The sequence below is a fragment of the Anastrepha obliqua genome, chromosome 2 (assembly GCF_027943255.1).
Source record: "Anastrepha obliqua isolate idAnaObli1 chromosome 2, idAnaObli1_1.0, whole genome shotgun sequence".
NCBI lineage: Eukaryota > Metazoa > Arthropoda > Insecta > Diptera > Tephritidae > Anastrepha > Anastrepha obliqua.
Genome location: NC_072893.1, coordinates 99,309,746 through 99,336,567, shown reverse-complemented (window position 1 = coordinate 99,336,567; position 26,822 = coordinate 99,309,746). Strand labels below are relative to the sequence as shown.

The following is a 26,822-nucleotide window of genomic DNA, read 5'->3' as shown; positions in this document are numbered from 1 at the left end:
AAAATATTTTTTTTTAGTTACGTTTATGCGTTAGTTCACGAACACTAAATGCTCATCGGAATTTTCTCCATATATGATAATTTATTTTATTTTTTCATTACAAAGTAAGGCTGTATCTGTAAGAACTTTTAGTTTTTTATAATACATCATTGTTTGAAATTACAAAGTTCTTAATCAATTACACAGACCGACAAAATTTAACCAACATTCAGACCCAGAAACCAGACTATATATTTCCGAAGGTTTATGTTGCGCTGAATCCAAATCTGGCCTCAGAATTCCTCTATCAGCTCTGGTTTTCGAGATATCCTAACCTAAAAGTGCAAAAAACACGGTTTTTGCCCATATTTGAGGTTATGTAGCCTTGCAGATGTTTTCTTTCACCAAAATTAAACGATGGCATCTTTAAATACAAGCCTTCTTTTTTCAAATGGCGTTGAGTTTGCTCAAATATCATTGTTTTTGCTGAGATATCGCATTTTGAAGTTTTCATGTTTCTAAATTTTCCTACACCTGAAAAGCGATTGAGATAACATAGACATGATATAGTCGATTACTAATTTTCTTGAATTGAGCCTTATTTCTCTTAAAATTTTGTCTCACACCATAAGTGTGCTAACTCATCAAACCCCTACACTATCTAACCCACGGGTACCGAGTCACACACAGCCCTAACCCCTAGAATACCGCAAGCAGGCTAACCCACTTAACCCTGGAGACAGTGAGTTTAGTCACATATCTTTCTTGAAAAAAATCTTATTTTTCTTGATGTCTCATAACACAAGTAGGCTTAACCACTTAACTCCTAATCCACCAACCCCCCCGTTTCTCCTAATCCCTAGAAACCATCCCTACCAAACATGAAAATTTCAAAATGGAATATCTCAGCGAAAAAAAATTATATTTGAGCAAACTCAACGCCATTTGAAAAAAGAAGGCTTGTATTTAAAGATGCCATCCTTTAATTTTGGTGAAAGAAAACATCTGCAAGGCTACATAACCTCAAATATGGGCAAAAACGGCGTTTTTTGCACTTTTAGGTTAGGATATCTCGAAAACCAGAGCTGATAGAGCAATTTTGAGGCCAGATTTCGATTCATCGCATCAAAGTACTTCGAAAATATATAGTCCGGTTTCTGGGTCTGAGATGCTGTCGGCCCGTGTTATTTTTCTATAATTTAATCTCAAAACTAACAGTTTAGAAAATAATAACAGTGAATTAAACTATATATAAGCATGTATGTATAATTAAAATAAAAATTAAACTTAATGATAAATATAGGGATAGACAGACAAACGGATAGAACATGCAAGATTAGGAATAATACTGATCAATGACCCAGGAGGAGACACGTTTGGTGAATTTACATTTTGTGGTGCTGCCGGCTGTTCTGTGATTCCCTTAGTTCAGGAATTCCATTTTGGAAGCAAAGCTTTTTCGGACCACATGACTTTAACCTTTGAGTTTTTCAAAAACTCTGTTACACCCATAAAGTGATACCCCAAACAAGCAGAAAAATATTATGACGCACTTAACTTTCCTGACTATAAACTCCTCAAGTCTGACGTACCAATAGAGGAAAAAACTGCATAATTACAGAAAAGATAAAATCGGCAGTAAGTAAGATGATGAGGAAGAAAATATTTGAACCTCAGAGTAAAATATTAAAACTACCGAACAATTTACAACAAATTATGCAGTCAGAAGAAGCTTAAGTGGCAGTGTAATTAGAACCAGTTAAATACAGTCAGTAGTAGTAGTAAATGATGGCGTCTCGCTAATAATATAAAAAAACCTTCGTCCAGAGTTTATAAAAGCGCTTTAATTTCTGAATTTTAAAGTCATTTCAAATCTTTATCGTTCCGCCAGGATGGCAGGCGTCCTATACATTGGACCATGCCGGCCATTTCGGATCTGTTTCTGGCTGCGCCTTTTGAAATACACGAGCTAAAATCTGTGATAAAGGAATCAAAAAACAATAAAGCCCCTGACCTAGATCGTATAAGTTACGAATTTTATAAATATGCAAATGAAAGTTTTTTGTATGGGGTGTTATAACATTTCAACACAATATTTGGAAATGTTGTTTTCAACTTGATGAACAACCCCTTCAATAGCAGTTGAACTGGCGTTCGTTGCTAGAATTAGCTTAGCATTTTCAGCTGGGTGAACCAATAACGAAACATTTACTACTGCTGCTTATGATGTTGGAATACCTGTCTAGCAAGAATATGCTAGTCTTAATTAAAACTTGTAACCGTTGTGGCGTTTCAGCCGCATTTCTAATAAAGCGGCGGTAGAAATTAATCATTAACATAAATCGTTTTAAATCTTTCGCGATAGTTGCTTCTTTGAAGGGCAATATATTGTCCTCCTTTTTAGGTAGCGGCTTAACACCCTTATCTCTGACTTCATGACTTAAAAATGTTATTTTGTTAGCAGCAAATGTACACTTTTCAGCGTTGATCCAAAGTCCATAATCACACAAGCGCTTGAACACGTTTCGAATGTGTTCGACGTGCTATTCATAAGATTCGGATGCGATAAAAATGTCATCTATGTACGCAAAAGCATAAAAACATACTCGAAAAGGCCAAAGGGGGTGATGATTGCCTTTTTTGGAATATACGACTCTTCAATTGGGACTTGATGATAAGCTTTGCGTAAGTCGATACGGCTGAATATGCGCTTCCCGTGCAGGATATTTGCAAAATCTTGCAGATGGGGAATTGAACATTTATCGGATTTTGCACGTGAATTCAACTGCCGACTGCATGGATGCCAGTCTCCATTAGTTTTTGGTGCCATATGCAGCGACGAGGCGTAGTTGGGCTTTGAGGTTCTGATGTCTACAAGCAAACCATATTCGTTTAAAAAGTCTGCACCGATTATTGATGTCGAGCAATCTGCTATGATGGAATTCCATGGAAATTCGCGTCTCAATCCAAGGCATATGCGCAGCAACCGTTTTAACATATGTTTGTATCGGCGATCCGTTTGCATCATAGTAATGTGCGTACGCCTCTGCATTGATTTTGTTGTAGTTGCTGCGTATGAGTTCCTTCATACGGTGAGTTTGTTTTAGGATTGAGGATTTTGGTTCCGCTTGGTACTGGATGAGCGGCCATGCAGTCGACGTGGTGTTATTTCTCGACGTGTCGTACGGTTTTGCGTTTCGTGTCCATAATTTGTTCAATTTTTGTTTTATGGCTTCCAGCGTCCTTTCCAACGAAGCAGAGACTTCCTACATATGGTCGGCAATTTGAGCTAAATCATCTAGTCTGTCTTTTGATACGGCCAGGACTGTTCTCGTTGTTTGCGAAATTTTTTTTAACCATAAGTTCTTGACGAAATCATCTCCAACATCTTTCGAATCGAGTGACTTTATTTTTTGTAGTGCCTGAGAAGGCTTCATATCACCTAGCGGTTCGTTTCAAATCAACTTCTCAAATTTAATAGTCGCAAACTCGGAGTAAATTGATGTGAGTTGTTTCTTCAATTTGTCATACTTGTCATCGTAGAATGGCTCTATAAACAATTCCCTTACTCTTAAGCGACTCAATCTCTGTAGAGAGCTCTTTGTAGTTATACATTTTGTTAACATTCACGACCAACTAACGTATTTTTAATAAAATGATCTAATGCGGGGTCACCGATTTTGGTGCGTTTTCTTTCCTTTTCCTTTATTTCAAAAGTTTTATTAATGTTCAAAATATAAGTGCACAATTTAATAACTAAGAACATTTATCTTTAACTAATACGCAGAAAGAAAGACTTGTCGGAATGAAAAATTAACGGAATGACAAAAATAACGGGAGCACAATATGAACCGCTGTCGTTCGTTAAAAATTAAAATCGATTGTTGGGATTACTTCCAAGAGTTGCCACAATCCCTTTGAATTAAATTCACAAACTTTAACACGTTCCCGCCGGCATGTACCACTAGCGGTACATTGAGGCCTGTCCCATTGGTGGTACATACCCAATTGTCTCATCGGGCGGTTTTTTGAGAAGGTTGGTAACGGTTTTCTGAGCAAAAAGGAGAGAAATAGTTTACATCTAACGCAGGCATAGTCGGCAGCTCTCACTGATGCCGAGAACAACAAATTCGGTCGCCGGCGGGAACATGTTAATATTCAACGCGGAAAGTTTTATTGGTGTCGAAAAATCCAATTAAATATAAGTCAAGCCGGTTAGATTTAGGAAAATCACTTTGAATTCAATTCTCAACATTTTTTATATTCAAAGCGGAAATTCACTGTTATCAAAAAACTGCCTAAAATATGAATGATTTAGGAACTATCATTTTGAATTCAAAGCGACAACTATTAATGTTTTGAAAAAAAGGTAATAAAAGTAAAAACAAACGCTAAAGTCAATTTTGTCTAGACCTTTGCATTTTATGTAAACAGTTCTGAAAGTTGCGAATTTCTGTTTGAAAGCTTTTGAAAAGCACTTTTGTAAAAATACACACTCGAATATAAAGTACTGGACTGTAAATACAAATTGTAGTAATAATTTAAACCCAAATCGGACCACCAATGCCATTATTAGTAATAACACCAAAGCCAGCTGGCGAAAAATTGCTGTCGTACAGATCTTGTCCTTGATATAACTCGATATATAAAAAAATGGGCTTATACCCCTTTCAACAAACGGCTCACATTATAATTTAATTTACTTTTCTTTTATTTCATCGCACTAAGCGCAGTGTACCACCTTGATGAAATAGTTTCCAGAATATATTAAAAAAATTCAAAATACCATACAAGTTTATTACTTAAAAGTAATATTATCGCCTTTAAAGTACTCCCCATCAACTGAACGCACTTACACCATTCGTTTTATTCTTGGTGACAAATTCACGGATAATGATAGCACTGCGCAACTGTGCATTATCAATCATGGTGCAAAATCCATGAGTTGTTTTCACACATTCATTTTTTTGGCGAATTTCTTCACGTAATAGGGCATAAAAACCGTGAGCATCGCTTTGTGTTGTTGTTGTAGCAGCAATACTAAACCCTGTCATTGTAGTGTAAATCACCGGTCGTCTTCGACTAGCTTATCTAACAGTAGACCCAGAAAATTTGTTGTTTCGACAGGTTGGGTTTAGAGGGAGAGGGGTATTATATGAGTGAGTTTGAGGGCAATGTGAAAAGGTGGTTAGTGCCGTGCAGGGGGCCTTCACATGCTGGACATATGCTTGGTATGTCGGGGTCAATTCGGGATAAGGAGTTTAACCCGCTACAATATCCAGAACGTAATTGTGCCAGTGTCACGGAGATCTCACGGGGAAACTGGAGCTCTTAATCTGCTGTAGGTGGTGGTTGGACTCCGATTACGGCATTCTGGGGTAGGGAGCTTAAGAAGGTCTTTAAGAAGGTTAAGGTGTCTGCATGGGTGAGACCTGCGATAACACCCTAGCAGGAACTGCTTGCTGAGCAGTTTATTATGCTTCTACGCAGGGAGCATATGGGCCTCGTCACGTAGATGTTGTATCTGGGACATCAGTAGACGTCCTGTCGCAATCCTAAAGGCAGTGTTTTGACAAGTCTGAAGCTTCGTCCACTACGAATCACTGCTTCCAGGCGACCACACAGGCGCAGCATAGTTTAGAACCGGCCGGCCAACTGTCTTAAATGTCGATAGCATTTCTTTGTCTTTACCCCACGTACTGCCAGCTAGCAATTTGAGAACCTTGTTGCGATTTTGGTCTTTAGTGGAAATTGCTCTTGTGTGTGCAGATAAGGAGAGCAAACTGTCGAAGGTTACCCCCAGACTTTCGTGGTTGGAATTGGTGTGTCGTCGACTTTGGCCTTCTTTGTCCAGGTGGTAAAGAGGGTCGCCGTGGACTTAGTCGATTTTTCTTTAGTCTTGGTTCATTCATTGTTGCAAAATCGAATGCGTTTTTAAAACTGTAAACAAAAACGAAAATACGTGCAGATACGTTAAGTTACTTAAAACGGCGGAATATTTAAAAATGTGAAACACTGACGAAACTTTTTGATCAACAAACTTGTTGAGAAAAGAACGTAAACAAAATCAGAGGAAAGATAGGGCCGTTGACCTTACTGTTGCTGTAGAAGCTACGAACCTTGAAGTAGAAATGGTGCTCGATATCAATTAACAGAAACCAAACAACGGAAAAAGGTGTTAGCCTTCCTCTGCTCTAAAAAAATACAATTCCTACCCTACACCAACAACAACAATATTACGACAAAAGAAAATAGCCGACATTCACTTGAAGCTAGAAACATTCGACGATAGTACGAATGAAACGGATTTTTCGTTATTTCATTTTGTGCTGGTATCCGAATGTACCCGACGAAAGAAAAAAAACAAATAAGCGGATCTATTTATATCATCTTTAATAGATTCGCCTTGCATGTTTACCCTCTTGTTGTTGTCAATTGTAAAAATGGCGCCTATACTGAAATTAAATGTTTGGAAAAAAGCAACCCGCATTTTTGTTATAGTAATCTAGTAATCGGCCGCCGTAGCCGAATGGGTTGATGCGTGATTACCATTCGGAATTCACAGAGAGAACGTTGGTTCGAATCTCGGTGAAACACCAAAATTAATAAAAACATTTTTCTAATAGCGGTCGCCCCTCGGCAGGCAATGGCAAACCCCCGAGTGTATTTCTGCCATGAAAAAAAATATATCTGCCGTTCGGAGTCGGCTTGAAACTGTAAGTCCCTCCATTTGTGGAACAACATCAAGACGCACACCACAAATAGGAAGACGAGCTCGGCCAAATACCCAAAAAGGGTGTACGCGCCAATTATTTATATATATTATATATAATCTATTATTTTTGAAATTCTTTTCTCCTGAGCCGATTTCTTTAGATTTGCGCAAAGTACTTGCAATATTTGTCTTCCAATGCTAAAAAAAAGAGTTCTATTATTAGTAAATGTAAATGCTGATTTCTATTATATAAAAGCAGTTTTTGCAATTAAAGAAGTTTAGTGAGATGGATATTTTATTTTTCCTCATCTCATACCTTTAAATATTAGCTTCTGACCGAGACTGTACCAAGAAAACAAATTATCCATTTCCACTTTGTACAAGTCGTTCGTTGGATCGCGAGATAGCACCCACTAGCTTTCATCGACAAATCTTAGCATCAAATTTACCAAACACTTCACAGATCAGTGCAAAGATCGCTGATATGCAGGAAAAAATAATTGAAACAAATCTCTGATTTCATTAACAGGTCTTTCGCAAACTAGGTGACACTTTCGAACTATACTGTCTTTTAAAATGTTTAGAGGGTTGGTATTTACAACGCCAACACGTACTTTAATAGGGGATACATAGTAAGTGGTATTATTCTCATCATCACAACCACTATCACTCGAATACAAATCGCCAGGCCCGTCTGACTCTTCACCAATAGTATCAGATAGACTACGTGTATCTTTTTCACTACTTTCATTTAGAAGAGCTCCTATCTCTTCCCTTGACGAATATTTTGGTTCATTATCTTATTTTTTCCTGTTTTACTTCTTTTGTGTATTTTATTTAACAATCAGCCAAAAGTAGATTCAACGTTCACAAAAGTTAACTGAAAGTAATTTTTCCACCGAAAAACACTTGTTTTCACATATGCGTCTAAAACAACGCATGAAAATAAGCGTAATTTTTTAAATAAAATCCACTGAATATATTTTTATGCAACCTCATCTCTCATCTTGGTATTACAGTCCGGGGTGGACCATTGCCTCCTCTACAATACGCCTCCATTCTTCTCGACAGTTCGCTTTCGCTCTATGTTGTGAGATTTTCATCTTTCATATATCGACTGCTACGTCTTGCAACCATCGTCTTCTTGGCCAGCCTCTTCTTCTTGCTTCTTCAGGGTTTGCTTCAAATACTTTTTTAGTTGTTCTTTCGCTGCTCATCCTTAAAACGTGCCCATACCACCGTAATTTTTGGGACTTTATAAATCGCGTTACATTTCCTCTCGCGATTAAAACACTGAGCTCGTGGTTATACCGTACACAGTATGTACAAGTACCGTCTTCTAATCGTATAGGACCGAATATTCTTCTAAGAATTTTTCTTTCAAATCTCATCAGTAAATTCACGTCATAACCTTTAAGGACCCATGCTTCAAAGCCGTAGGAGAGAACCGGTCTTATTATAGTTTTGTACATCTGTAATTTTGTTCCTTTGATATCAATGAAGTCTTCATATGTATTATATATTATAGTTATAGTTTTGTATTATTATTATATATTGTAGTGCATCTGTAGTTTTTGTTCTTTCTTTCTTCTTCATAAGTTTGATATGGCCAAAATATGCTCTGTTAGCTTCCTGAATACGGTCTTGTATGGATAAGAACATATCCTTATTTATGCTAAGTACTACGCCTAAATATTTAAAACTCTTGCATGAACTCAAAAACACAACTTCCGATTCTGATGCGACTATCATGAAAGGATCGAGCAATGTACTTCGTCTTTTCTTCATTTATATTGGGGCCCGGCCATGGAGCTTGCACTAAGCGCATGAAAACCTTCTGAAGAGCCTCCTTCTAGCAAGAATCACAATGTCGTCAACGTATACGCATATTTGTGTCGATTTATAAAATATTGTGCTACCTTGAGCTATTTCGGTTATTGCTGAATACAGTATTAACTTAAATAAAAGCGTTGAATTCATCAGATATTTCGCCATTCATTATTACTTTAGCGTTTGAGTGTATAAGACTCATATTGATCAAATTCATGTATTTTTGTGGTATGCCTAGCACTTTTAAGTGATCTATTTTCTGTTGAGTTTATCAAACGCTTGCTTAAAGTCTATGAAGAGACTGTGTAGATTTATATTTGTAACATAACATTTTTCGAATATCTTCGACATGATAACACATTGATCTGTTGTCGAGCGTCCGATTCTAAAACCGCATTGATAATCTCCGACGATCTCTTCTGCATACACATTTAGTTTCTCATACAGTTGGCTTGTATACCATTTTTCAGGCATGTTTTCTGTTCTCCAAATTTTAAGTATTATTTCATGTATCTGTCTTATCAACTCTTCTCCGCCATATTTGATGAGCTCTACATTTATACAGTCTTCACCACTTGTCTTGTGGTTTTTCGGCTTCTTTATTGTTCTTTTCGTGTCATTAAAAACGGGGCGTAAGTCAGAATTCGAAAGTTTTGAGAAAAAAGGAAGAAAAAAAAACAGAAAACCTTATAAATAATATAAACTATATTCTATTCGTCCATTAGTAATTTTTGTAACTTTGCTAGCAGGTGGACAGTGGAGATAAACTGTTTCAGACAAACCGACAACAGGTAAAGACGCTTGAGTCAACAGTATCAAACAGATGACAGGTGGCGCGCAGGCGAAATGAGGAGTTTGGAAGTGATAGGTGAAGGCATCTTGTCGTAGGATCAGCCATTGCACATCCCTTCCCTGATGCCTTTTTATGCAACCAACCAGCAAATTAAGATTTGCACTATGTCAAAGAATTTGATTACTTTCGGGTCAATGGTCTCCTTAAAAATTGAAAAAGGTTATAGGCCGTGCATCGTACTCGACGCAAAGAGCAGATAAGGGTTAGAGGATATCTGAAGACGTGGTCAGCGTTATCTACCCTATACTGTTCCGTGGTAATCCGGAATAGTATGTTTAGTAATAGGTTGGACTCCTACGACGACATTCAGTGGAAAAGAGTTCATAATGTAAATTAAAATGATGACTTAGTGATTCCTGCGATAGCATCTCTACAAAAGCTACTTGATGAGCATGGTCTTCAAGCGACATAAGGAGGCAGTCCTGAGTGCATTGTTTGGATAGCTTCTCGGAATCGACCTGGTCTCGTGTGCTATAACTGCTGACAAATTTCCATCGTGAAGTTAATATAAGTAAATTCAGTAGGTCTATCATTCGAGATTATAATGGATAAATGTTCTGATGCTAAATATAGCATATATCGCCGTTTACAACTGGCCCAAGCTTTTCACAGAAAGTTAAGAAGATGTGAATGATGACGGTCGCTCTGGACGCGCGGAATATCGGTTCGGAAATTTTTGGCATGAAGCGTGTTTTGGCCCGAAACAACGTCGTATGACGTCAACGATGATCCAGATTTGCTTAAAAGGGTCATAACTGGTGACGACTCATGGGTATATCGTTATGGCTTTCAGAAAGAATTGCAAACTCTCCGTCCTAATAAAACCTGGCAGGTCTTAGGATATGTTCAATACTCGTTGCCTTGGATTTAGGCTATGTAGGTTAGGTTGAGACGACTCCCTATTTGTTCCGGTTGGGGCTTGGTTCTAAACTCTGGACCCCATAAGGGTCAGGGTCAACCCTCGCATGATCTCACTGCTTGCATAGATAATCATGGAGCCTTAAGGAAACTACATACACGAGTGGAGATAGCGGTCTTAAGCTTGGACCCTTACAGAATGGACACATTAAAAAACAAATTTACAACAAATTCACCAGCAGCAGCAACAACAGAAAAAATCAATGTTTTCCGGAGAAGTTCGTTAATGCAATATTCGCCACCTACTAATGCAACGACTGAACCAGCAGCGTCTGCCTCAAGTGGCACCCCCACAACTGCTACGACTCCTCAGCAGCACCGCATTAGTGTCTAAAGCGGCCACAACACTGTGCGATAGGAACTCAACCAGATCGATCACCACACCAGTGACAAATGACAAGAATCCGTCAAATGTCGATGATGGTTGCACCTTAAAATTACCACGTGAGGATATACTAGCCCAGTTAGTTGTCAAACTCGGAACAGAAATCGACGAACTAATTCACTATTGTGATCAGCGCCACAATGTACATGGTGAGGTGAAGAAGCGGTGCAGCATATTGAAGTGCTTTCACACGGAAACAACTAAGGAACTGGAGGTGGAACAAAGAAGAGCCAAGCTAAACGACACACGTCACAAGCCTATGCTAGCAGCGCATGGAACGCCACAATCAGCGAAAAAGTCGAGAGGTAAAGCTAGCCCAAAGGACGTTACAAATGGGTCTGGCAGAACACCCGAGGCAATGAAAAGGAAGGTAACGACCCAGGAAACACCCACAGAAAAAGACGACAACACCATGCAAGGAGCAGGAATGGACAAAAGTTCAAAACAAAAATGACAAGAATGCAGGGAATCACAAGCGAGTGGCCAAAGCAATAAGACACAGGGCAGATGCTTTGGTGATAGCAAAGAAAGTCGATGGGGTAACCTATGCAGACATACTGAGAAAAGTAAAATCAAATGAAGAACTAAAAGAGCTCAGTGAAAATGTCGGAACTATGCGACCTACGCAAAAAGGTGGTTTGCTGATAGAGCTCAGGCGTAAAAAACGCCAATACTGCGAAGTTTCAAGCAACTATCGAAAAGGTCTTAGCAAACATGGCAACGGTTGATTTACGTACGCATATGGTTACCGTGCAATGCAGAGATCTCATAACTGACGTGAGCACGGCTGAAGAACTAATAGATGCGCTGACCGAACAAGCAAAAATTAAGAGGCCGGAAATAGGATCCATAAAAAGCAGACGAGCCACACACACTGATATGCACATACTGCCTACGTTTCCTTATCGGCAGAGGATGCTAAAAGAGTCCTGTCACTTGGCCATCTTAGAGTTGGTTGGATGCGCCGCCGCGTGTCAGAAGTTGTAACCCCAAAGTACTGCTTCCGATGCTGGGGATATGGTCATATGGCCACGGCATGTAAAGAGCCGGATCGAGCAAACCAATGCAGGAGATGTGGAACAACGGGGCACAAAGCCGCGAGCTGTAAGCAGGAGGAAAAATGTGCTCTCTGCGCTGGAGCGCATGTAGCAGAAAGCGCTAAATGTCCGCAGTACCATGATGCAGCACGTCTACGAACATAAAAGTATTGCAGCTTAACATTAAACATAGTAGGATCGCACAAGATTTGCTTTGGCAAACTGTCGCCGAAGAACATATTGATGTGGTATTTCTGTCTGAGCCATATAAAGCAGAAGAGTCGTACAACTGGGTAAGCGATAACCACAAACTGGCAACAATCTGCGTGCTTGGGAACAGAACACCACAATGCAGAATGAGTTATGCGTGCTGGCTTCACATGGGTAAAGCTGCACAGCATGTAAATACATAGTGAACTGTTACGCACCACCGAGATGGTCACAGGAACAATTTGGATGCATGTTATCAATAATGGAAATAGAGCTCAGGGAAAAACGCCCAATACTGGTCGCTGGAGATTTTAATGCTTGGTCGCTGGCATGGGGTAGCAGGAAAACCAATGCCAGAGGTCGGTTATTGGAAGATTTCTTCGCTTCTCTGGATCTGGTACTATTGAATGAGCACGGAGTTCACACTTTCGAGAACCACAACGGACAGTCAGTTATTGATATCGCTTTCATAGACCGAGCTACGGCGATAAACGTCAAATGGAAACGGGAAGACAAATTATACGCGCATAGCGATCATCTCCCCATCACAATAGATATCAGCAAGAGCAATCAAAAGCCAAGCTGTCACAGAGTACAAGCGAAAACATGGAAGACCAGGTCTTTGAACATAAAAAAAAAAAAAAAAAAAAATAATTGGCGCGTACACTTCTGTTAGGTGTTTGGCCGAGCTCCTCCTCCTATTTGTGGTGTGCGTCTTGGTGTTGTTCCACAAAATGGAGGGACCTACAGTTTCAAGCCGACTCCGAACGGCAGATATTTTTATGAGGAGCTTTTTCATGGCAGAAATACACTCGGAGGTTTGCCATTGCCTGCCGAGGGGCGACCGCTATTAGAAAAATGTTTTTTATTTATTAATTTTGCTTTCACCGAGATTCGAACCAACGACCTCTCAGTGAAATTCCGAATGGTGATCACGCACCAACCCATTCGGCTACAGCGGCCGCCTAAAAGCCTTCAACGAAAAATGGGAAGGATTAAAAAGTACCGGTGGCACGTCAGATATTATTGCCGACCAGATACCACGTCATATGGAAGCAGCTTGTGATGTGTCGATGCCTACATGCAAAAAACCGGCCAACAGATCTCGATTGAGATAGGTGAACTGCGCGAAACATGCAATGAGGCAAGAAGACGATCTCAAAGAGCGAGGGGAAGACTAGTATTCGAAGAACTACGGGCAGAATTTAGAGCACACCGACTGAAGTTAAGGAAAGCTATAGAAGCAAGTAAAAAGGGATGCTTTAAAAAAATTATCGATGACGCGGATGACAATCCATGGGGTATTGCCTAGGGGGTGAAGTGTACGTTGCTTCTTGGGGCAATGCACACAGAGGCGTATGGCAGTTGTGCCAGTAGCCTAAAGACCGACCATTGTGGTAGAATGCCACTCCTGCACGAGGTGCCCCTGCTTTTAACTAAAAATGGCGGATCTAGAGATTCAAAACTAAAAAAAAACCGTAATCCTAGGTGAAATTCGAATCGTGCATATAGGATGAATGGCACTACGTAAGTGTGTCTTATAACGGTGACCTCCAGATATCGAGCGCCCTCTGGTTGTAATTAGCCTTACCGCGACACCGGGGCCATGTCGTGGCTCGAACTTCCCTTCCCCTTTACTCGTGGGACCACATGGCAGAGTCAAACATTAATTTATTAAAAAGGGCAGAAGTGCCTAATATAAACCAGGTCGATAACGACCTTTCGGTAAACAGTGCGGAACTACCAACAACATCGCAGGCAGCTAAGGGCAACCAATGCCCTCCAACTGCCAGCGAAATCAAGGATATGGAAGTTGACGACATGGCCCTGGGGTCAGATGGCAAAGCTTCTGCAATATCACCAGAGGAAGAGGAGAAACTACTAGCTTCTCCCAATCGTGACTCAGGAAGAAAGGATAAAAACAAGGTGCGGCTATGTGGTGCCGCCAGAAAGCATCTAAAGTACTTCCTGAGAAAGAGTCACAGCATTGACGAGACAAGAGAGCTGGCTCAAAAACCAGCTGATCTGAAAGGACAACACTCCAGCAGCACCACGCCAAAACAAAGCTCCTCTAAGCGTGCCAATTTACAGGGGAGCTCTAGCGTTGGAAGAAAGGCAGACGAGACTACCGAAACGGAAAGAACAAAGGCAGCAGTGCCTAATCCAGAAGTCAAGGTAGACTTAACAAAAATGTCTTACGAAGACGCGGCGTGTAGCACGAAGTTGGGAAAAATACCTCCTGACTATCCAACTACAATATGGTCGACGGAAAAACTAACGGCTATACAACATGCTATCCTGGAGGCTATAAGGAAAAAGTAGACTGGAGCTGCACAGCCCAAATTTAATAGCTGCACCTTTCGCCCAGGATACATAGTTATCTCATGCGGCTACGATGATACAGCTAATTGGCTAAATGTAGCAGTTCCTAAGCTGAAGCCGTGGAAAGATGCACAGCTGAAGATTGTACAGGAGGCAGATATACCGCGCCCACTAATCTTCGTTGGTCACTTTCCAGAATTGGACAGCTCCTCAACTGAGGATATTATTAGCCTCCTTGATGGCCAAAATGAGGGGCTCAACACGAATGACTGGCGGGTGCTCAACAGAGTGCGCAAGGGTACGGTGGTAGAAATCACTGCTGCTATCGACCCAATCTCCGCAGAGGTCATAAAAACCGTCAACAATTGGCTGAACTACGGATTCGGTAAAACCCAACTTCAGCCAAAATCTAAAGGCCCGATTGATCCGCCCAAGGTTACCGAAAAGGATTCTGAACTTTCGGTGAAATAAAGCTCGGAGGAAGCAGGAACTTTGACTCCAACGGTTTCAATAGCCCAGGACGATAAAGTCAGTTGCTCCAGACACGAGGCAGAAAAGCCAACAACAACCGGCACATGGCGCTATAACGTGGCCGAGAGCATTCGCATGCGACCCCCGCTGCAGGCCGATAAAAAAGCGCACAGCCATAACAAGGCTCGAAGAGGGGATCAGATGTCCGCTGAGGAACCAGGCCTGCTGAAAAGCAACCGAGGTAAGAAAAAGGCAGCCATTGCCAAACGAAGGATCACTAGATGACCTGGCCAAAGCAAAAACCTCGTAACAGCAGAAGGGCCAGGTCACTCAGACAATCAGTTCGGTTTTCGCAGAGCCAGATCTACTGTTGATGCAATAGGGATGGTAGTTGATTTGGCCAAAAAGGCTGTTAATAAATTCAATGGCACCAGAGCGACGAAAAAATGTGCAGTTATAACATTAGACATAAAAAACGCATTTAATACGGCCAACTGGGCAAATATTTTGAATGCACTCAGCAGCTTCTCGGTACCAAAATATCTTATTAGAATCATCCGCAGCTACTTAAACCAGAGAGTACTGCAGTATGATACAGAGGAGGGCGCAAAGAGCTACAGCGTGACAGGTGGTGTACCGCAAGGATCTGTTCTTGGACCAACCCTATGAAACGCTATGTATGATGGCATTCGTAAAACCGAAATGCCCGCTAATACAACCATAGTGGGATACGCCGACGATATCGCACTGGTAGTGATTGATAAGCACTTAGACAGATTGCAACATGTATGTAATGATGCCATAATAAGAATACAAATGTGGTTGAATAACGCCAGCCTGGAACTAGCTGCACAAAAAACAGAACTGGTGCTGATCAGCAGAAGCAAGCAGAAAGAAAAGCTGTCAATATCAGATGGTGGCCACTATATAGAATCCCAGAAGTCTATAAAATATCTTGGCATGTACATTGATGCCAGATTAACATTCAGGTTAACAACGCACTTATGGGCATGCTACCGAACTTAGGAGGACCACAGGGTGCCAGGAGAAAAATTCTTTCCACTGTGACAGACTCCATAATGTTGTACGTCTCTCCAGTCTGGGCTAGACCAAAAAAGTGCCATTTTAAAGAACTACTGCAGGCCAGTAGAACAAGTGCGTTGAGGACCGCATGTGCTTATAGAACGGTGTCGGACGATGCAATCTGCGTTATACTTTACAAAATTCCTATAAACATCAGGGCAAACTTACAGAAGAGGTTGTTCTGCTCGCACGATATGAAGCCGACAGACGAATTCAAACAGGTAGAACGTTCTACCTCGATAGCTAACTGGCAATCAAAGTGGGACCAGTCATCAAAAGGCCGGTGGATGCATAAGTTGATCCCACGGACTAACGAGTGGATCTGTCGGAAACACGGAGACTTTGATTTCTTGCTAACGCAGCTATTAAGTGGACACGGATGTTTCCAAAAATATCTGCATCGCCTAGACTTAGATGGTAGCCCTTATTGTCCAGAGTGCTTGGACGAAGAGGAGACGGTCGAACATGTGGCCTTCTATTGCAGCAGGTTCGTTAAGGAACGCGAGGACCTAGCAAGAACAACTGGCGTGTTTCTGACTCCCTAACCTAGTTCCACAAATGCTTGAGTCGAATGAAAAATGGAGGACAGTGCAAGTTTTTGCAACTCGAATTATCGTGAAACTTCGCAAAATTGATTGGAGGCGAAGGAACGACGCGAGACGAACGGGGAAATAAAATCGTTATGACATCGAAGCCAAAGCCCAATCGTCCCAATGGAATCGTCCGGAAGAGCCAAGAGTTTTCTTATTTATGTCTCTCATAAACAAACTAAACAAGCTAGATTGCTAAAACCTCGTCTTCGAGACGAGAGTACCAATATAAAAAAATACAGGATGCACCATCTTTTATGTCGGTATGTAAACGCTGAATAACTTTGTCATTTACCAACCGATCGACTTCAACATACATGTTTTCGATACGTCAATTCAGTACAATTTCAACCATGGATCGCTTTACACTGAAATCGACCCGTTAAAGCCCGAAATGCTTGAAGATGTGATGACAAATGCAGAAAAAAGGTCATAGTTTGTTATTGCTAAGCTAATAAAGGTGGCTACTTGATTGATATTGTATTCAAAAAATAGTTTTAATAAATTGTAAATAACCAAACCAAATAAAAATACTTCACTTATACAAATCAGTTTTTTTTTTTAAGTTGTTCAAGGTTTTCATACCGGTATAAAAGATGGCGCACCCTGTAATAATCCAAAGTCGAATGTACGTAGCCCGCGAAATTTGAAAACTCACTACGAGGTCTGTCGTAAGGTACAGTAGTTGTTGGGGTCTCTTCAGTTAGTTGATGGAACCATTTTCTGACGTGAATAGGAGGCGAAAAAGCCTCCAATAAATGCCTGCTGAAACTGCTTGCTGAACATGGTTTTATGCTCCATGGATAGGCAACATAAGGAGACATTCCGTCAGTGCCCTAAGTGCAGTATTTTGCCATGCTCGCAGTTGTATCCACTTCGTGTCACTAGCCCCCGGAAGCTGAATAATTTGAAACCGGCCGGCTGATTGCATTAAATATCGGTAACAACGCTTTTTAATATTTGCCTAGCACTCGTGGCGCGGGTAGTAATTAAGAACCTCGTTTCGATCCCACTTATTAAGTCAGTGTAGTTTAGTTCTAGTAACTCTTGCCGCTTACACCCTATTACGGTGTTTTGCCGAGTTCCTCCTACTTTTTGTGGCGTGAGTTTTGATGTTGTTTTACAAATCGAGGCACCTACAGTTCTTCATGGCAGAAATACACTCGGAGGTTTTGCCTTTGTCTGCGGAGGGGCGACTGCTATAGAAAAAACTTTATACTCCTCGGAAATAATGTCTGCATCGGAGTGCGAGAGACCCATTGGGCGTCTACCTCGGTAGCGCTGGAAATGATCGGCTGTATCGTTTATGATGGTTTCGATCATAGAGCTCTACAACAAGGAGAAATATAGTCACTTGTCCAAAATACCCAAGTCTGACATGTGACAACGAAAAGTAATAGAGTAATTCAGTCGTAAGATGTACGTGTACAAGTAAAGTAAAGCAGTTAAGTGTTGGAAATAAATTCAATCAAGTGGTGTTGACATTAATTTGTGTCTTTTATTCGGCAATCCAGTGGTCGAACTCAGAGGAGTTATTGAAAGAGATTTATTTTAATTTTAACTTAAAAAAACTCGTAACAATATAAAGGAAATTTAGACAATCTTTCACGAAATGTCTCGATTTAGGTATTGGTAGATTCCGAAAAATTTAGGCGTAAACCAAAATGACGTAAATTGAATTCTTAGGCTTCTAGATTACAAAGGCAAAGTTATTAATTGTTGCAAATAAAATAAGGTGCATAGTTAATTTAATTGCACACTGAAAAATGTATAGTACAAAAAGTATATAAACTCATTGGAAGCATTAAAAAATAACAATTAAGAGTTGCATTGGATTTAAGTATATTTCATTCATCTGGAGTATTATTTGATCAAGACTTCAAAAAGCATTTGAATATCGTCGTCTGGTGGACTTTGCTCCGAAGTCTTTCCCTGGCGTGTTGAAGTAGTATCCGGTGAAGAAATTTCAGATACGAGTATACAATAATTTGAAGTGATAAACAGATATGTACATGCCCATATATACCAAAAATACTTTATAGAAAAATTAAGATGATGGAAAATATATTTACTTATATACTGCACCTATGTATGAACTATTAAAATAGAATTTCTACTTACCGGTATAAATGTGATGACTGTGACAATAATTATTTACATTTCGAGGACTATACAGCACCTTTTTTTGTATACCGCTTTCACAGTGAAACGCGTTTCGTTTTATTCCATAGTACAGATCATAATCGTGGATTTCAGAGAGACCAAACGTATTGAATTTCTGGGCAGCACTCATTACACTATCTTGTTCTGAAGGTATTGCTTTGAAATACTTAGTGTGGTCTTGATAATATGGACATAAATCTCTTTTTACTCGCATAGAAGCGAGCGACGTTAGTGGTAAAGATGGTGAAATTGTATAGGTATGTGGCTCAGATATTTGAGTACTTTTAAAAGCGTAATTGCCTATCACGTTATTTGGCTCATCATATACATTTTCCGTATGATTACTAAGAATGGAGTCGCTTGAGTATATGGGTTTCTTCGTAAGGTAAAGGTCTTTTTTTTTATCAAAATATTGAGTAAAAACTTCCAGGTCAGTATCTTTACAAAAAGTTCTTTCCCCCCGAATAGAGTTTTCATTACGCTCAGAGTCTTTTGATTGTTCCAAAGAAGAGTGTGAAGAAGATAAACGCCTTAGTTTCTGCTTAATACAGCGACCGATTGCTATATCAGGTGAGTCCTGAAATTCAAGTGGAGGATCTATTGGTGCTAATGGGACTTTTTTTAATGTGTTGAAATTTTCCGCACTCATTCCACCTTCAGAGCAGTTATCAAGTGAATCAAATTGAGATACTTCGCCGTCACTTTCAACAATCTGAAAGCAAACATTAAGATTTATTACAAATTATAACAAATATTCCATGACTTGAAGTAAAACGTACTTCGATTTCATGTTTGCATAAGCCCTGTCGATATGAATCTCCACTAGATATTGAACTGTTGGTGGTAAGTGGAACTCCTGAGTCATCACTTAACGATGTTTGTGCATTTAGTTCAACACTGTTCACGCTAGACATGTCATGAGGAGGCGGAGGAAGAACGCCAACATAATCAGTACAGCTTGATTGACACATTTGGAAAATAGTGGAAATAGCAGAACTATTGTTAAATGTTGATGATGTAGGAATATTACAGTTGGAATCTTCAATTTTAATTACTGAATCCATTTCCGACAAATTTTATAACTGCAAAAGACACATCAAAAAATAACTTGTTATATAAATATTCTTTTACGTAACTTTTTGTTACATAAATATTATTTTTAAAACTAAATAATTGTTACTGATATTTGCGAACGAGTTGCTGAACGTACTCGTTTGTTTCAACGGTGACCAAAATGTGATATTCTGATTGAACAACATAAATTTCTATCGAGAATGTAGAACGCGATCAATAGGTTACTGATCGTTTCCGTTTGTTTCATTTAAGATATTTTTCCTTTTATTCAATTCATTATAACAACATAGATGAATACCAATTCATTTATTTAAACAACACAAGACAAAATCAAATAAAATCTGAAAAAAAAACGGAATATTAAATCTACTCAACAACGAAATAAACCAAAAATCAAATAACAACCTTCTTTCTCCGTTCGGAACTTTTTGTAAAATAAGACATCCCCCGAAAGTAATCCCCAGTTAAATTAATGTGACAAAAAGAATTCGTTAAAAAATGTGCAAGTAGAACCTACTCCACCGCGCGAACGGAGTATAGCCGTTACTACCCCTCAAACAACAAAAACAAATCAGATTATATTAACGTAGGCAAGTTACAACAAAAGCGTGTTTTATCCTACTTTCGAATAAAAGTGTTTACTCATTTTTCAAATGATAAATAGTGCCAGCAGTGTACTTTCGCAAAAGAATTAAAAATCAATATCTTGTTTATGTTTAAACGAAAATCCAATTAAACACAAAAAGAAAACAAAAACAACCAACATGTCTGTTGTTTGCCAGAGCGAACGCAGACTCTCAATCCAAAGTGCTTAAAAAATTAACGCATATTTTACAATAGTAGCGGACAATGCGAATCTGGCCTCAGCACAACCGCGAGCTCGATCTTGCTCTCCATTGCAGGCTGCTATAGAAACGAATCAAAGCAACAACGACACAAAATGCGCAAAAACTACACCGGCACTAAATGCGAACAACAACTAAAACCCTGGAATTAAGTATCTCAATCCCCGCTGCCAGCTTTAGCGAGCAATGTAAAACTCCCACTCAAACAACCCCTGCTATTCTCACTCACACAACCAACATACCTGTTACGACACTTGCCTTTAATAGCACACTCACAACAACTTCAACAATTTTCACTTCTGCTCCGATAAAGTCAACAAGCATATTATCTAGCCAGCAAACATCAACCAACAAACAACAGCAACAAACACTAAACGAGAACAACACAAAAAAGAGCACTCGCAACTCTCCTAGTAAATTTGAACCAGAGAACGTTTATGTACAGGGAAGTCTCACAAGCCACGAATAGTGTGAATTGTCAAAAATGAAGTGTAATCGCGAAGACTTTTTCACCTCGCTCAACTCGACAGCGGTGAACTTCTTAACAGAGCTGATTACAGTGAATTATGTACAGGTAAATTGGTCAGTTTTTGGTTTCTGTATGAAATCAAATTGACGAATGCCGACAGCATTTTGCAAGGGATTTGCTGGTGCAGTTCTATGTTCCCTTGATAACCAAAAATTTATTCAATTTATATTTTCAAACCAATACAATGCAAATAAAGATTTGAAATTGTCTGCGCCAACATTTAAAATCAAAGTAACTTTAATGTTTGTTGATTTAATTTAAAGAGAAGAATTGAAACAAAATACATTATAAAACGATCTAACATTTTGTTGTTTGCGCTTTAGTAAATTAAAAACTTCATACAAATTTGATGAAAATGTTTACTAATTTTTCGACTCGAAATTAATTTTAGACAAGAATTCAAAGAGCATATTGGTATATTGATGAATATATGTATATGTATATCAATATATACAGGGTGAACGATATGAAGTGTTACCAACTTCACACTGCTTGTATCTGTAAAAAAGCTTATGACATCAACGTCAAAATTGTTCTAATGACAGTTCAATATATTGTTTATAAGCCATCAAAAGCATTTGCGTCTCAGTTTTGTTGAATTTTTTTTTTTCTGTGATGGAATTCAAACGTAATAATATGATTTCTTAAATATGGCTGGAAAATCACAACCAGCCGTTGTTCGTGAGCTCAGTCACCTCAAAGTGAATAAAATGTTTGTGTATCGCACTATAAAACGTTACAATGATACTGGTAGCATTGCAAAACGCTATGGAGGTGGACCAAAAAAAACCGCAACAACGCCAGAAATGGTTCGGAAAGTGAAGGCTCGACTTGAACGAAATCCACGTCGAAGTGGAAGAAAAATGGCCAAAGAACTGAAAATATCACAAGACAGCATTCGACGCATATTGAAAAATGAGCTCGAGGTAAAGGCTTACAAGTTCAAAAAGCACACGATCTTTCACCACAGCAAAACAAAGGTTCGGTGCGAAAGAGCAAAGGAGTTGTTGCGCTTACACGAACGTGGCGAATTTCCTAACATTGTGTTTTCTGATGAAAAAAAGTTCCCAATTGAGCATTCGTATTCTGGAGGTTGCTTTGAAGCCGTGGGCAGACAAATATTTTTCCGCACTTCATAACGTCCACACAATGAATCCACATAGTGATAACCACAAAATCAATAATTATCCAAAAGTCTGCTGCTAACGCCTCTCGATAACATAATTGCATTTCCAGCCGAATTTTCGAAAAATAGCCCATTCACGCGTTGTTGTTGTTGTAGTAGTAACTTTGCCCTGTCAGTGCAGTGTAGATCACTCACTGGTCGTCTTCGTCTAGCTCATCTAGGACTGGGCCCAGGAAACATGCTGTTTCGACAGGTTGGGTCCAGAGGGAGAGGGGGGTTAGATGAGTCGGTTTAAGGGGGCATGTGAAGAGGTGGTTAGTGTCGTGCGGGGTACCTTCACATGCCGGCTGCCATGGAAATGGTTGCATTTCGTCGAACTTGTTGCTAGTTTACTGGGGGAAGATAAAGCAAGGTATTCCGCAGGATGATGTCCTTTCACCCTTGCTTTTCAACTTCTATACATCAAAGGTCTCCAGCCAGTCTCCCTGGTGATATGCTGTCCACTAGACAGGGTTAGTATACTGGGGCGGCAGCCCTTGGTCGGGAAAAACCAGAGTCATTCCGGTAACATAGAACCGGCTGCCATGGGTCTCATACGCTGATGATTGCACTACAATAACGTCGGGTAATGACATTGATGGCCTGTGCGCCAATCTTTCTCGCTTTTTCCCGCACAAAGACCATGGCGACCCTCTTCACCATCTGGACAAAAGAGGTCAAACTGCAACTTAAGATAAAAGTCGATGACACACCAATTCCGACTGTTAACAACCCCAAAACTTTGGGTGCAACCTTCGACAGTTTGTTCTCTTTTTCTGCGAAATTGTAACTAAAGTCCAAAATCGCAACAAGGTTCTCAAATCGCTTGCCGGCAGCACTTAGCGCAAAGAAATGTTGCTATCGACATTTAAGGCAATTGGCCGGCCGGTTCTAAACTACAGGGTCCGGCACTCGAGGTGTAACCAACTTCGATGATGCACTGGCATCGTTTCCATGACAGTCGGTTCGACGTTACCGAAACGACCCGGATTTATATCCGGCCAAGGACTGTCACTCCAGCAGCATTCCCCGTATGTAAGTATTGTGAGTTTATGCTGCTACAACAACAATAACAACATACACTGGCATCAGCTGTTTGTTAGTTGGCTAAATAACAGTCCAGAGCACGCTAAATTTCCACAATTTGGAGACGTTGTTCTGGCGTTAAACGATGCATGATGATTTGCCAAGCCCAGTTTGCCATTCTCAGCTGTCAAACCTTAATTATCGGTTTCGATAGTTCTCACGCAGCTTAAAAAACAAACTATTTTTCATTTCGCACTAGTGAGTAACGTACTTTGTAATATAGATTAAAAAATAATAAAATATGTGAATGATGTAACTGGAGTTGTTCTGATGCAGGTTACTTATTTGAAACGCGAAGAAAGGCCGCCTACGCAGAAACTAGACGTGGGCTTATTTGGTTTTGCCCAGTGTATTTTAAAGGGTTTATATACGGACCTAAATGTTGGGTTATGTTTGATAATTAGAAAAGTTAATGTATGCCCTTTCGGATGAGAGCGGCTCCACCTACATATAACTCAAATACTGTGTGGTCGTTAGGCAAAGTTTAGACAAATATTCTAATCAGAAAAGACTAGGGAAATTTATGGACAAAAAAAAATAAAAAACAACAAAACTAATTTTCATAAATTGAGAAAATTAGTGTGATGTATATAAACATAATAGAAAGGTGTTTGGTTATTGGACTAGCATATTTCTTTTTAACAGGTTAATTATTTTTGGATATTTTAAAGTTGTTGCAAATTTTTAACTTTGTCCTTAGATATCTTTTCTCATGTAATTTTGTATTTAATGGATGATATTCTAAACTCGTTTCGAGTATGCCTTATTATCGTACTCTATTTTATTTTAAATTAACTGTATTGTTTGGTAGTATTTACGATGAAATTTCGATATGTACATAAAAGAGATTATCTGAATCTTGCAAAACCCTCGCACTGATCATGGAGGGATCCCGCATCCCATGAAGAAACACAAAAACAAAATGAATACCAGAAGAGATTTGCAATATCCGCAAAGTATGCAACATTAAAACCCATGCATTTTTTCAGGCTGTGAATTCTAGAATTACAAATACGCAATTCAAACTATTTGGGTAGAGCTAGATTTAGGAGACTCCCCTACAGACAATTGTAATTTCCTAGTCAGAAAACTGGTAACTTATTTATGAAGTATATGGTATATAAAATTATATCCTCGTAATTACATCGGCCAGCTTTCTTAATCCAAGAAGCGTGGGAACATATTTACGATACCCTAAACCTTAGTTCTTTTAATACACATTTGCTGTATGTATACACATACATATATAGTTAATTTTTTAGTTTTGAATAACAGGCAAAAGTCTCCCATAGAATGGTCTTTTCGAAAATGTGAAACACAGCCGGATTTGAAGTAACTTTCTTTATGAAACCCGGCAGAGTAACTATACGCAGATAAATAATAATACCTTTTTAAGGTATCAGGTATTACTAACTTTTAGAAAATTTGTAGCATTTACACACATGTATTTCTTATAAACTCGTTTACGTGGTTAATTTTTCAAAATAGTTTTAGAAGTGAGCAGATTACAACTTTACAACTTAAAAAAAAATTCTTATGTCCACTTTTTCAGTACTAGTTTTTCTATGATTTCCAATTAAACTAAGTATAAACACACAATTCTGCAAGCTTAAATTCATTAAGGCATACACCAGTTAAACTGACACTGAAGAACCGACCCTTAGACTATACTACATCATATAAGGGTGGGGTTTTAGGTTTAGGTTGTGCACCAATCTAAACCTTCTCCAATTTTACTAGCAACTTTGCTCCATCTAAGCATAATTATCGGGATCACGACTTCTTGGTTTTAGAAAAATTTAACCGACAAATGCTCTCGTTGATAACAGAAAAGTTTTAGTTTTAATTACAATACAAATGTCCTCTCAGATGATTTTAATAGCAAATCAATGGAAAGTTATACATACATGCATTTGAAGCGTTCACTGTAACACATTTCACATTCCCCGATGCTGGCAAACGATTTTCGTACCTACGCAAATGAGATAACTCCTGTTGGTAGTTCCATCTTAATAAACCGGTAAACAAAAAGTTTTCAAAACTTTTTCGAACCTTCAACATCAGTAAACAAAGTAAAATTTAAGATTTCCTTTACTGTCAGATAGTTGTGACGTAGTTATCAGGAATGCAGCAATGCGTTTATATATATTGGTCATAAAATGCACATCTATATTTATAACGTGACTAAATTTTAGTTTTGGGTAACATAACTTGACATACGTAGGTCGCTTGCAATAATATATCAAATTCCATAAGAAAAATCTTTTCATTTACGAGCACAATTTTTATTTCTGACTATTCAGCAGCTAGATCTGAGTTCACTTTCCCTATAACTACTACATCCAATAAATGGTTTATGATTATTATAATACGTTCACATATAAGTGATGATCTACTTTTTCGTGCTTAACTCCCAATCATTATTATTATTATATTATTATTTATTATTAAAGTCAAACATACAACCATAGGTTATTTTTACTTAAAAGGATTAAGAGTAAAATCAAAATTAAAATTACCGCTAGTGGTAAAGAAGTTGAAGTTGGAGAAAGTATTAAAAAAGGAAAGCAATAATACGTTCGGAGGATGTTTCCACGTGTCGAAGTCCACGCAAGTGGGGAAAGTTACTGACCGCCATTCACTTGGGAGTGGCCAGGGCGATTCTTCTGCATATGGTTCAAGCAGCTCACAACGTGCGAGATTAGCCCACGTATCCTCTGGGTAGCTTCCGAACACTCGTTCGGGAGTGAGCTAACAAGAAAAGGCGAAGCATTCCAGAATAGCTGGTTGTGCGCTGGGTTTGGGACCCGCCACTTAAAAATTTTTTAACATCTCGCTAATTTGCGAACACGCCCCGACGGAAGAGAAGGAGGATGCGACCAAAGATTCTTTCTATGGGCGCTTGGAACGTTCCTATGAGCGCTGCCTGACATAAAAGTCGTGCTTGGCGACTTCAACGGCAGGGTGGGCAAGGAGGGAATTTTTGGTCCCACAGTCGGAAAATTCAGTCGGAAGATTCGACCATTGGCCTCTCACTCCTACTCTGAGGGGGCACTGCCCAACAAACCGGCTGGCACGAGCAATGGAGCAACATTTCTCGTCCCCTACGCACCCCCGTCGAAGAAGAAATCGAATTCCGGCGATCCCGAAAAAACAGTTCGTACGACGAAGAATGTCATGCTGCCCCCTAAAGAAACGATGCCGCCTGGGATCGGGCGCAACGCGAGCCATGTGGGATCGCTACAGAGAGCTTAAAAAGGAAGAGAGACGTATTATCCGAAAGAAGAAACGAGAGACCGAAATACGTGAGTGCGAGGAGCTTGAGATGCTTGCCAACAGGAACAACGCCCGAAAATTCTTCCAGAAAGTTCGGCGGCTTACAGAAGGTTTTAAGACCGCGGCGTTTTCCTGTAAGAACAAAGACAGCGAACTGGTAACTGACATCCAAAGCAATCTTAAATTATGGTGGGAACACTTCTCGAACCTGTTAAACAGTAATAGATGCGCATGTCACCGAGAATGTGAAGATCCCGATACCCCAATCGTTGACGACGGAATTGACGTTCC

General features: G+C 39.5%; 1 protein-coding gene across 6 annotated transcripts in view; it reads right to left on the bottom strand.

Moving 5' to 3' along the window:
- LOC129237134 (probable cyclin-dependent serine/threonine-protein kinase DDB_G0292550) overlaps nucleotides 1-25,493 on the bottom strand; it is a 73,236-nt gene extending 47,743 nt beyond the window's left edge. For 3 of the 6 annotated variants that reach the window (XR_008581745.1, XR_008581744.1, XM_054871614.1), the window contains exons 1-3: nucleotides 25,163-25,493; nucleotides 19,336-19,638; nucleotides 18,515-19,268 (exon numbers count right to left, since the gene is read on the bottom strand). Coding sequence is in view for 4 of the 6 variants with exons in the window: in XM_054871614.1 (XP_054727589.1) it covers nucleotides 18,515-19,268; nucleotides 19,336-19,620 (1,039 nt within the window). In the remaining 2 variants the exon portion in view is untranslated. The remainder of the gene's footprint in view (nucleotides 1-18,514; nucleotides 19,269-19,335; nucleotides 19,639-25,162) is intronic. The other 3 variants (XM_054871610.1, XM_054871611.1, XM_054871612.1) reach the window with 3 other exon arrangements.
- Between the last annotated feature and the right edge of the window lie 1,329 nt (nucleotides 25,494-26,822).